Here is a 12,751-nt window from a genome sequence, read left to right on the forward strand (position 1 = left end):
TCTGTCTGACAGCTAAAGCTTGGCCGACACTGGGTCATGCAACAGGACAATGATTCCAAGCACACCAGAAAATCTACAACAGAATGGCTGAAAAAGAAAAGAATATAGGTGTTGCAGTGGCCCAGTCAAAATCCAGACCTCAACCCAATTGAAATGCTGTGGCAGGACCTCAAGAGAGCTGTGCATAAACAAATGCCTGCAAACCTCAATGAACTGAAGCAATGTTGTAAAGAAGAGGGGGCCAAAATTCCTCCACAATAATGTGAGAGACTGATAAAGTCATACAGAAAATGATTACTTCAAGTTCTTGCTGCTACAAGCTACTGAATCATAAGATGTACTTAGTTTTTCACACATGGCTTCTCCATTTTGGCTTTTTTTTTGTAAAATAAATGATGACATGGTGTAATATGTCATGTGTTGTTGTTCATCTGAGGTTGTATTTACCTACTTCTGAGAATTGCTAAGGACCAGATGATTTTTATTATGTCCTGATATGTAAAACCATAGAACTCAAAGAGGGTGTACTTTCTTTTTCACACAACTGTATATATTTTTTAAAAGTCCATTGCTATTAATGCAGTGTAATAGACAAGGGGCAATTTTGCAAAGCAAGTGGCTGCTGGAGAGGGTTTAAGCATGCACAATAGCCTCAGTCTGAATCAAAACCCCACATCCTTACAGTAGCATAAAGGGGGGAAAATGGAAGGGTAACCTGCATGCTTTACATTTAACATATTCTGCAGTTTAGCCCTTGATTGATTGTGCCATCAAGTTGGTGTTGACTGTTAGCAACCACAGATTGGTTGTCATAATTTGTGGGTCCACAATACATAACTCGATTAGTCATTTGGTAAATAAGATATTGGAGTACACAGATCTTTGGCTTGATCTGGCATGGATATTCTTATAGGAACCTGAATCATTCTCCCCCCCCAAAAGTTCCTTCCATCTATTACTTTTTCAAGAGAAGAGACTAAAATACAGAAGGAAACCTAAGAAATGTTCCTTATACATTACATTTATTTAAAAATTTAGGGCAAGGTTTTTGCATGCTAGGATTAAGCAATCGGGTGTGTCTGTTGATTCCACCTAGCTTCTCAAAAATTTTTGTTATTACTGACCATGGCAACTGATGTGACATTATTTCCTTTATTTTTATTCCTGTAATATAACTGTAACAAAAAGGAAGAAAACAGAATATTTAAATAGGGGAAAAAACAGAAAACTAAAGAAAAAAAGTAAATAAGTACTTGAACAATTGTAATTATACACAAATTAATACAATTCATTTTTTTAAACCTTGACCATATAGAATCATACCTGTGTAGTCTCTCCATTAGCCAATTCAAAACTGAAAGTGCACATATTTTACCAAGCCAGATTTCAATGTCTGATACACAAATGTCTTCCCAAGAATACATAACGATCTTTTTTGCAGCACTCCAAAAGTATCCTTTTTAAACAACCAGTAAGGGATCCAATAGACTCCCACAAGATTTTTTAAATTAATTATCTCATCTGAAGGTCTTAAGAAGCAGAGTTAACTTTTTTTTTAACTTTGAGATCAATGACTTCTTAAAATCTATTCAAAGGTTGGCATTGAATTGTCTCTGTTTCATATGGATATAAGAGTAACTCTTCTTCATATGATTATTATCCATAGAAAAAGAACTGTTCATGCTTATCCAAAATCACCTACTTGCACAAGTGTTGCACAATGTCTTAAAGTCCATGTCTTTTGCTATTTCCTGCATTTACTGCCAAGATTTTTTCCACTAGCATATCTCTGACTTAGTCTCAATTTCATTCCTGTGAGGTTCATGTTCTGTTTAGAAAGCAAGCTTGAAAGCACGCTAAATGCAGTGCTCTTCCAAAATATTTAAGTGATGGACAAGAGTGCATTTTTTCAATGGGATTTATTTGCTTGATCTGCAATACTAAAAGCCAAGACACTAAAGCTTGACCATACTGTTTGTAAGGTTTGTTGATATGGATTTTTATGTTTGTCCTTGAAAACTATTTGATACAAAAATAGTGTGATACACTGAAATATAAATAAAAATGCATACTACAGATAACCAAATGTATTCAATCAATATTCAATTTGCTGTGATATACTATTACATTTGCTTACAGGTTAAAATTGTTTTTCAAACTCTGTCTCTCTTAAGTGTTCTCCTTTCTAGAGCCTATTTATGCAACAGTTAAGACACAATATTTAATATTCTTTTAAAAAAGAACACAATAACGCACTTCCTGAACACAGCTTCCTTTGCTGACTCATTCCTCAATTCAAGAACTGGATTAACTGGACTCAGCAGCAAGGAGAAGCCTATTGCTTCACAGGTACACTAGATCAGTATGTTCTTCTGGGTATCTGAAAATACCTCCCACTGGCAGTCTACTGATGACAAAACTATTTTTTTGAAAATGATCCAATATAAAAAAGGCAGTGCAAGCAAGTCCTGAACTTTCAGAGATTATATCACCAGAAAAGGGAATCTAAAAAAAGGTGATTCTACCATCTAACCAAAAAATGCAAAGGGAACTGATTTGATATGAGTTTTACTCCCAAGACTTTGCACATCTAAATATTGCTGAAGTTATCATAGAATTAGCATGGCAAATCTTGGGATTTGTGGATTCAGTGTAAGATGGAAAGAATCTTCCAAAACAGCATTACTGGAAATCTAAAGTATGATGTCCCTGTCCCTGTCTCCTGAGAACAAGCTATACTTAAGGATGTCTGATTGTTTTGTTTTTGTTTTCTAGATCTGCCCTCTATTTCTGACACCTATTCTTTACTTCTCAAACCCACTGAGCTGGAATGCTTCCTTCTTTTGCATTATTTGTTAGTTTTCATACAATGGTATTTTAACTGCCCAAGTTAAGATTCAATTGTCTTTCTTGTTTATATGTGAGACAGGGTACTCAATAATTTATTCTAAGCTACTTATACAGGCACCTAGATTTTGCTATGAAACAGCTGAATGTTTCTTTCATTTGGTTTTTAATTAGAAGTTTATTGTGGTTATATCATTTATGTTTTAATATCTATCTTACAGCAAGCTGATGAGAAGATATTATTCACCATGAAACTATGCAGTGGTAGTAACGTTTTTAATCACTTTGGCCTGTACTATTTTGTTTATAGCATTTCTGTTTACTATTAAGTGTTCACTTAATTCTAGTGTAACTGAAACATAATAGCAAATGAATCACTTGCTCATGAAGTACTACTACTTCAGTTACTACAGGTAGTCCTCACTTAATGACCACAATAGGGACCAGAAATTTGTTGTTAAGCAGGGTGGCTGTTGAGCGAGTCACACCCCATTTTACAACCTTTTTGCAGCAGTCATTAAGTGAATCACCATGGCCATTAAGCAAATCACACAGTCGTTAAGCGAATCACACAGTTCCCCATTGATTTTGCTTGCTGAAAGCTGGCTGGGAAGGTTGCAAATGGTGATCATGTCACCCCAGGATGCTGCAACCATTGTAAGGGCAAGCTGGTTGCCAAGCTCCCAGATTGTGATCACGTGACTGCGGGGGTGCTACAACGGTTGTAAGCCCCTTTGTTCAGCACCGCTGTAATTTCAAATGGTCACTAAATGAATGGTTGTTAAGTGAGGACTATCTGTATACTGTTCTTCTTGAACAGCAATGCTGAGCCTTCTTAAGGAACCTAGGCATGATGCCATTTTTTCCTGCCACAGAGTCTAATGATTCTGAATCTTAATAAACAGTAATGCCTCTCCACATTAACATTTTTGTGAGTTAGGCTAGAGTTATCTTAGAAAGAAAAGCTTTTCCTTTTTTTTTCAGAGTGTCAGATATCAAAGTCTAGCTAGCAAAATGTTCAAGATCACCCAGCATAAGAGCCCTACATGAAAAGTGAAATCCCAGATGTTCAAGCCAGTTTTAGAAAATGCCAAGGAACAAGAGATAATATTGCTGATAATTGAAAAGGCCAAAAATATCAAAGTCAGTATGTCCTTCAGTGATTATAGAAAGACCTTTGATTGTGTTGACCATATTAATACCTTAGGAAAAAGGAAGCTCCAGAACATCTCATTGTTCTTACAGGAAATCTATAGACAGAACATGAAGTCATAGTCCAGATGCAACAAGCAAAACAGACTAGCTCCAGGTCAAAAAAGGAAAAAAAAACAAACCAAGGCTGTATACTTTCTCTTCATTTACAGAGATATAAATAAATGTTAACTATATACTAAGCATGTAATATACTATTATATATGTGTTGAATATAAATTGAGTGAAGCTGGATTGGAAGAATACAGTATGAATATGGATTTAAAATTTGAGGAAAAAACATTAATACCTGTGTATATTGATGACACTATTCTGATAGCTAAAAAAGTGAATGATCTGCACACTGCTAATGAAATCAAAAAGCACAGTAAAAATGGGCATATGATGAAATGTTAGGAAGAATAAACCAGCCTCATATTAATAATGAACACATTGATACCTCCTGCCTTTTAGAAAACAGTAAAGGGTCCAACAGTCGAGAAATACACTACAATCTAGGACTTGGTAAGATAGCAATAAGGCTTTGGAAAGGATGTTCAGATGCTGTGATGTGTCTATACCCACAAATTTGAGAGTGACTCAGACAATGGTTATTTAATAAAACTCTATAGACACAAAAGTTGGATTTTGAAGAATCAGGATAGATAGAGTATTGATGCTTTTGAACTCTGGTGCTGGAGAAGACTCTTGAGAATACCATAGGTAGCCAGGAAAATGGATCATAGAACAAATCAATCCAAGATTTTCATGCAGTGCATGAATAACCAGGCTCAATCTATCATACTTTTGGACATTATGCAAAGATCTAGGTCCCTTGAGAAATCCATAACATTAGGAAAAACTGAACAAAAGATGGCCAGTAGCATGCTGAATGGGATTGATTACAACAGCAACGAGTATACCACTGAGAGCTAAATGGCCAAGCCGAATACAGATCATCCTGCAGAGAATCTATCTATGTAGTGGCTAAGATCGACACCAACTTGAAGGCATTAATCAATCATTCCAGCATTTTGATTTTTAAAAAGTATTTTCAAAGTCATATAACCTGATGTACTTGAGGTGAACAATTTAAAAATAATAAAAATGCAAAACAAAAAACATGTATTCCTATTTTTAAAGTTGTCATTTTATATATAATAATGGTAAGGGGACTTGGTGGAAAGTGCAATTAGCTGTGTTAAGATAACTGAGCTTTCTCATCACAATAACAAGTCTACCTTCCCTTCTGCTAAATTCACAAGACACTACTTCTGTTTCATATTTTAACAGCAATTAATTTTGTTAAATGAGCATTAATCATGATTAGCTTTAACAATGATTAATGATAATAAGCCCATTTTAAAATTTGCTTATTGCATTTAAGATTAATAACACCTAATCCAGGTTCAAATTATATAATTTGGTCCATATTTTTAAATTAATTCACACTTTCTGGATTTCTATGTAAATTGGATCACAGGTACTCTTCAGCTTCTACACATATGGAATTTGTGATGTAATTCTCTGCTCAGAAACTAGCATTCAAAAACGTTAATATTTATGGAAACTTTCTTACAAACATGCATTTATGAGGAAGAAATACAGGGATGCATATGTAATGCAAAATTGCATAAAATATAAAACAAAGATACATACAAAAGTTATATTTATATGTTATAAAAATTTGCATGGAAGAATTTACATTTTTAAAACTGAAATATGTAAAACAACGCAGAATCCTATTACAACAGACACAAAACTAAAATGGAGTGGACACAAACTATCTGCACTTCCTTAAACTGGTTAATCAGTGTTGGAGGCAAATCTGTTTGTACTTCTCAAAGGAAATATGCTTCTAGGCAATACTAATAGATTTTCATATCCAAATTAAAAAAAAAAAATCCCACAATCCAATTATAGTATCAGTGAAAACCTTAGTGGTAGTCCCTGGATAAATTGGGGGAAAACCTTGCACAGTATCATGTGTTCATGGGCTTGAAAACAAACTAGGTCAATGGTAAAACATCAATTAACTGAATAAAAAGGGGAGAACTGAATTAATATTCAGGGTAGATTAAAATAACCATGTCAGATAGATATTCCTAATATTGGCCTTCCAAAGTGTTGCATGGATTACACACTTACATCACTTATAAAAAAGGAGACTTTGTCAGGAAAAAAAAATAACCCAGCTAGAGCTAAAACGGAAGGGCTGTATCTCTAGGGCACTTCCCATAACAGCGAGTCAGCCTCAGGAATTATATGAGCATTTTTTTCAGCTCATCTCATAGCAGTAAATTTCAACCTCATATCTTTGCACCATTAATAAAAAATGTTTATCCATAAGAACATTAACTGAGATTCTTATTTAGAACAGATTAAAAATCATAGTTTGAAAATTCAAACTTACAATTTTAATTAAAATTAAAGTTTGTTCAAATCTTGATTCATGAGAAGCAAATCTACTCCTAAGCAGAAAAGAGTGGGAAAAGAGAACAAACATTCCCATTCATACCATGTTAGAATAATATTGTTCTACTACCTAATTGGGTTTCATTATAGCCAATAACTTGTGTACCAGCCCATTAAGAAATAACATCTAAACGCCAACTACAGTAACATCCATATTTTTAATTGTATAAACTTTTGCATGAACTTGATACCTGAATGTTGTTACTGTTGCAAGTGTTGATGAAATGCTGAAACAATGGCATTAAGAAAGGGCAGAAGACAAGAATCCATCAACTTTGGTCACTTGCGTTGATCAGTCCAATTCATCCATTTATATATAATCTGTTTTCAAGATTTAATATCCACATGTTGTATTCAGATGGCCTGCTTCTCCACAGACAAGGCCACTAAGCCTATTCCACTGTAAGTTCAGATCAAACCTTCCAAGAATCAACTGTGATGTGCTCTACATGACCACCCAGAAGCTTCAACAGCTCCAGAAAGCGGTGGTGCCTCAGTATGCCCATGTAACACCTCTGCTTTGCGAGCTGCACTGGTTGCAGGTTTGCTTCTGGGTGTGATCCAAAGTGCGGGTTGTTACCCATATAGCCCTACTTGGCATAGCGCCTGGTTACTTGTGTGACCTCCTGTCTCCCACAGTATCTGCCTGGCTGATTGGACCCTGCAGGGTTGGCACGCTCCAGGTTCCTTTGATTAAACAATGTCATCTATCTGGACCCCAGAAGTGCACCTTCTCTGTAGCAGCACTTGCTTTCTGGAATGAGGTCTCCTCCCTCAAGATCTGGATGGCCCCCATTCTGCTGTTGTTTAGAAGAGCCATGAATATCTGGCTCTTCACTCAGGCGAGAGTGAGACTCCTCGTTTCATTGCACTTGCCATCTTTTATCTTTTTTTTTTTATTTTTGTTTTATTGATTTCTATTGTAGTTTCTTTGATTGTTGTGAGCCACCCACAGTCATTGAAAGTTGTGGCATACAAGTTTAATTAATTAATAGTAATAATAAATCCAATCCAATACTTCACTTTTTCTGATGTTCTGTGAAAATATTATCCTATGGCCTCCATCCTCTACTATTTTTAACTTATTTACAAAAGTGATATAGCATAATATATATTAAATTCACTTTGATTCAAGGCAAGTGCAAAAGCAAAGGTATAATGCAAAAAGCTTTGTATTAAGGTTAGGATGAAAATTCACACATATATTAATATACACCTTGTTATGTTGCAACTTTGCTTTTCCTCTGGGTCAGTCAGAAGATGAATTTCTATTAATTAGCACTAGGACTTCACTTCATTATCATAAGGCAATTTCATTTGCAGCTGCTATGTCAATTTTTCCCTTTAAAAAAAAAAAAGTTATACAACCATTTACATAACCTGCCAAGCCAGGCAAACTATGGAGCATTTGTAAAATATCTCATTAAAACAATTTCCTTCATATAGAAAAAAATAGTCCTTAATGTCAACCATGCTTGTCGTGATGGCAGCATATAACCATACATTCATACCATCAAAGCTTTCCAGCTATCACAGAGTCTACATTTTTAAACCAATAATTACCAATAACTGTCAAAGAAAGTAGCCAGGCATTTGTTTTTATATATAGCAACTTACCTTAGAATGCATAGGCACACTTTGCCCCCCGATGTTAAACGGCAAAATCCAAATCTTTGCTTGCTTTCAATGTCAGTAAGCACAAAAGTAAAGTGCTGTCCAACGTGTGTTACCCTAGGGGGGAAAACAAACTGTATTTAGGAAGCACTCCCTTCAACACTAAAGAGTAAACATGCTTAAAGGTAACATTAATACTGTCAGATTAATTGGTATCATAACATGGCATGGTTTCATAAAATGAAAAAAAAAATCTAAGTAAGATGGAAGATTATATGAATACCCCTTGAGGGAACAGACACTCTGTCAACCTACTTTATCCCACAACAACAATCCCTCTATTAAGTGCTAATCATCAAACAACTTTTTATGTCATCATAGTATAAGTGGCAATTATGTGAAATCCCATCTTCTTCTAAGGAATGTATGAAACTGTCTTATATTGAATCAAATCTAATCATCTAGTCATTTAGAGCATGTCCTCTAATACTGTCCTGCAACATATGTAAAATAACATTAATCCTACTATGTGAGCAACCGAATCATAGAAATCCCTTTTTAGTTCTTATTGCATTTGAAAACCCAACCTTTACTTGCATCAAAATAAAGATAAAAATCTTATTATACAAAAACACCCAGAACTATTACAGTAGCCCTTTTTCAATTCAGTGTCCTGGTGTTTTCTGAAGTGAGATACTAAAGTTTGCAGAGAGTAGAATGAACTATTTCTACTATTCTCATCCCTGGCTATACTGTAAATACTTTCTCAGTTTATCCTCACCCAACTGGGAACTTTGAGCTTCCTGCAAGTATTCTCCACTTCTGTCTGTTTCTCCAATCCAATCCATTCTTTCTAAAATGTTCATTGCCTCTTCCCAAGTCTCATCCCATTTTACTGGAACACAACCAGTGACACTGAACCCTAGGTAGTCCATAATTCCTGCCAGCTATGATTCAGATATTATGAGGTATTAATAAAGGTTCAGCATTAAATTCCAATATGGTATAATTCTTAAGTTATCTTACTATTCAAAAATATTTTAAAATCCTTTACAACCCTGTCTTCTTTTATACTGGAACAGACTCCAAAAGCTACATAATGTTATTCATCATATTTACACCCTACCTTTCTTAATACCAGGTGGAACATAATAAAAGAAAGGAACCAAATGATCCAAAGTTTGTTCAACAGAAGAGAATATGGAAGTGATAAGCACAAGAAAGGTAAGGGTTTATTGGGCATTTGATACCCTGTGAATAGGCTAATAGCAACACTGGAAAAAATAAAGATGAGGAAAATGACGTAGGGAGGATAACAGAATGTTTTTCTAAAAATTATTTAAAAAATTAAATGCATTCTTATAAGCAAACCCCCAATACATCCATAACTTGGTAGAATTAGCTAGTAATTCTGAGATGTACTCTGTCACTACTATGGAGAATTCTCAGAGAATTGGCCCTATCTCAAAGCTGGTTAATATATTTCCTTAAGGTGACTGGACATAAGCCATTATTCTTCTATTTGGTATTTTGATGCCTTTCTCCCACTATCTGTCAATACAGACAGGAAAAACTGTAGGATTTTACAGCATCACATTTCCTGGGCAAGAAAAACTCCCAGTCATTAGACTGTCTCTGTCTCTCTCAACAAGACCAGATTCTACCAGAAGAAAAGAAGTTCAGTACTGCCACTTGTCTTTCCCTTCCCTTTGATCTAAAAATCTTTGCTGCTATATTACAGAAAATGTACTATACCAAGTGTCAGGTTCAGCCCAAAGAACTCCAAGAGACAATGCAAATACAGTTCTGCTGCGTTTATTAGCTTCAATCTCAAGACAGAAATCTCACCAGACTGAACCCTAGTTCCCAAGCCAGCCAGCTACAACACCGTGAATTCCTTAGGGAGGTGCCAGCCTCATCTTCTTGAACTTCCCACACTCCTGTTGGGGGCTAAGAACACGCTTATCTCCCTGAGCCTGGCCTTCATAAGTCCATTCCATCACATCAAGCCAGAAATTACTAAGCAAAGGCCTGTTTACCTATCCTTCCCACTTGCTGAAAAAAGGCTCTTTGTAAGGGCAGGTATATACAGGTAGTCCTCGGTTAAAGGCCACTCTTTCAGTGACCAGTCGAAATTACGAAGTTGCAGTATCCCACAGTCACATGACTGCCATTTGCGACATTCTCTGTCAACTTCCCACAAAGAAAGTCAATGGGGAAGTTGGCAGGAAATGGCAAGTAGCTCGGGAAAGTCTCCCATGCCCAGCAGCAGCCACTGCAAGCCTCACTGCACTCACACTGCGCCACCCTTCACACACCCTCCTTCGCCTGGCAGCAGCTACCCCAAACCTTGCAGTACTTGCACTGTGCCAGACCCTCACACGTCCTCCCTCACCCAGCAGCAGCCACCCCAAGCCCAGCTGTCTTTCTGCTGTGCCGCAACTTCATGCAACCTCAATGCCCTCCCCTGACCAGCAGCAGCCACCCCAAGCCTTGCTGCACTCACACCACACTGGCCCCTCACACTCCCTTGTATACCCTCCCCCACCCAGCAGCAGCCACCCAAGCCTCGTTGTGCTTGCACCGTGCAAGCCCCTTGCACACCCTACTCCTAACCTGCCTGCCAGCTTGCTTGCATGTCACCTGAGACTTGCAACTTCCTGCCTGCTTCCCCAATGAATTTGGTTGTTGGAAGCCATCAGGAAGTTGCGAGGAGGTCTTGCTTAACAACCCACAAACCCTGCTTAGCAATGGCAATGGGGACTGCTGTCGCTAAGCAATGTGGTCACATGACATTGCACTTTACGACTACATTGCTTAGCGATGGAAATTCCTGTCCTGATTACTATTGTTACCTGAGGACTACCTGTAGTGTCAAGATATAATCTTCTCAAGAAAACACGAGATGAATATTTTGTGCCTCTCTAGCACTTTGTTAATATAAAAGAGCCAGTGGGAAGATATCCTGAAAACTTTGTCATCAGAGTTGTGATTTTCACATTATTGTTCATTATTGATGGAACTTGAGAATTTGAATGCACAGTATCTAAGCAAGGCAGATGTAGTACAAGTAGTCTTCACCTAGCGACTACCTTGTACAGTGACTGTTTGCAGTTACAACAGTGATGAAAAAGTAATTTTGCGACCATTCCTCACATTTACGACCTTTGCAGATCTGTAAAGCGAAGGAAAGCTGAAGTATGATCATAAGTACAGTCACGGTTTCACTAGTGACCATTTCACTTAATGACCAAGTTGCTAGTCACAACTGTGGTTGCTAAATGTAGACTACGTGTATATCTTTTTTTAAGGATGTAGAATGTTTGTACTTCAAAGAATAGAAGGAAATTTTTATTTAGAAAAATTATGCTGTTAATAGTATTGATATTAAAATATTGCTTAGTAGTGGGCAATAAAGAACTAAAAAATGTTCAGTTTTTACTCAGACAATAAGACCTTAAAATGGTAATTGCGCTCCTGTGGATTGACTCAGGTATCCAAATTACAAGCCAAACAGTAAGAGGGAAAATGGATTTTAAAAGTAGCTGACATTACATTGAAGTGTAACTTTAAAAAAAAAGGAAATAGTGCTGCAAACTGTTTTCTAATAAAACTAATATTCTAGTACATACTTCTTTCATTGTTTCTTTGTTTATATGTATGTTTTAACATGATCTTAATAACTAAAATAATAAATCACTGAATGATGAATAATATATATAAATATCCATCAATCTTGTTGACTACAAAGGACTCTTTCAAGGTCACTATAATAGATGGCAACATTTTAAATACATATTTAAACAACAGGGTATACTCATCTGACAATGAAATAGATAGGGAGTATTTATATTTCTGTATTTATTATCAAGACATAATTCAAAGCTTTCTTGGAGGGCAGATTAAGAATTAACTCTCCTTAGATATGGATATGTAGTTATCAACATCAAATATGAGTTGTTTGCCCTTCAAGGAAGAATTCATTTTCCTGTAGATTTATATGAGTCTATGTAATTGTTCAGGAATGTGTAGCCATTCATGTGGCAGAAAGATTTACATAAAAGTTATGAGCTGCTTATATACCCTTGATACTGTTTTGATTAGCATATATAGCATACAATGCAGTTTTACAAAAACAATTAAAATTGCACAGGAAATAGTAATTTGGTTAACAATTTTATCTTTTAAAAGTACAAATAAAATAAAGAGCTACAAAAATAGAAACGATATGAAGAAAGTAAACAAGGATTTTTTTTTCACATATCAGCAAATGTAGTGACACAAAGTTATACCAAAAAGATGATTAAAAGTCATTTGGGAAAAGAAAAAAGGAAGCATATTATCATACAGTATATAATTAGATTATGAAAGTCACTAACTAGGAGCTTTGATAATTTTAATATTTTATAAAACAAAATACCTAAGATTTCTATTAGTTTCAACTGTTAAATGAAACTGACATATTCACCTGAATTCAGGATTTTGTGGACAAACACCTCTTTGTGTTTGGCTAGATGGAAATTGTGTATAATCCACAAAAGACACTTCCATATATTATTATTATTATTATTATTATTATTATTATTATTATTATTATTATTATTATTATTATTATTATATTATT

General features: G+C 35.7%; 1 protein-coding gene across 3 annotated transcripts in view; it reads right to left on the reverse strand.

Annotated features, from left to right (window-relative positions):
* DENND1B (DENN domain containing 1B) overlaps positions 1-12,751 on the reverse strand; it is a 209,780-nt gene that overhangs the window by 124,363 nt on the left and 72,666 nt on the right. For all 3 annotated transcript variants that reach the window (XM_088153197.1, XM_088153196.1, XM_088153198.1), the window contains one exon: positions 8,131-8,244. In XM_088153197.1, coding sequence (XP_088009323.1) covers positions 8,131-8,244 — 114 coding nt within the window. The remainder of the gene's footprint in view (positions 1-8,130; positions 8,245-12,751) is intronic.

This window comes from Python bivittatus, unplaced genomic scaffold (genome assembly GCF_059951505.1).
Source record: "Python bivittatus isolate LINGU-HERP-01145 unplaced genomic scaffold, Pbiv_v1 ctg000700_np1212, whole genome shotgun sequence".
In the NCBI taxonomy this organism is placed as follows: Eukaryota; Metazoa; Chordata; class Lepidosauria; order Squamata; family Pythonidae; genus Python; species Python bivittatus.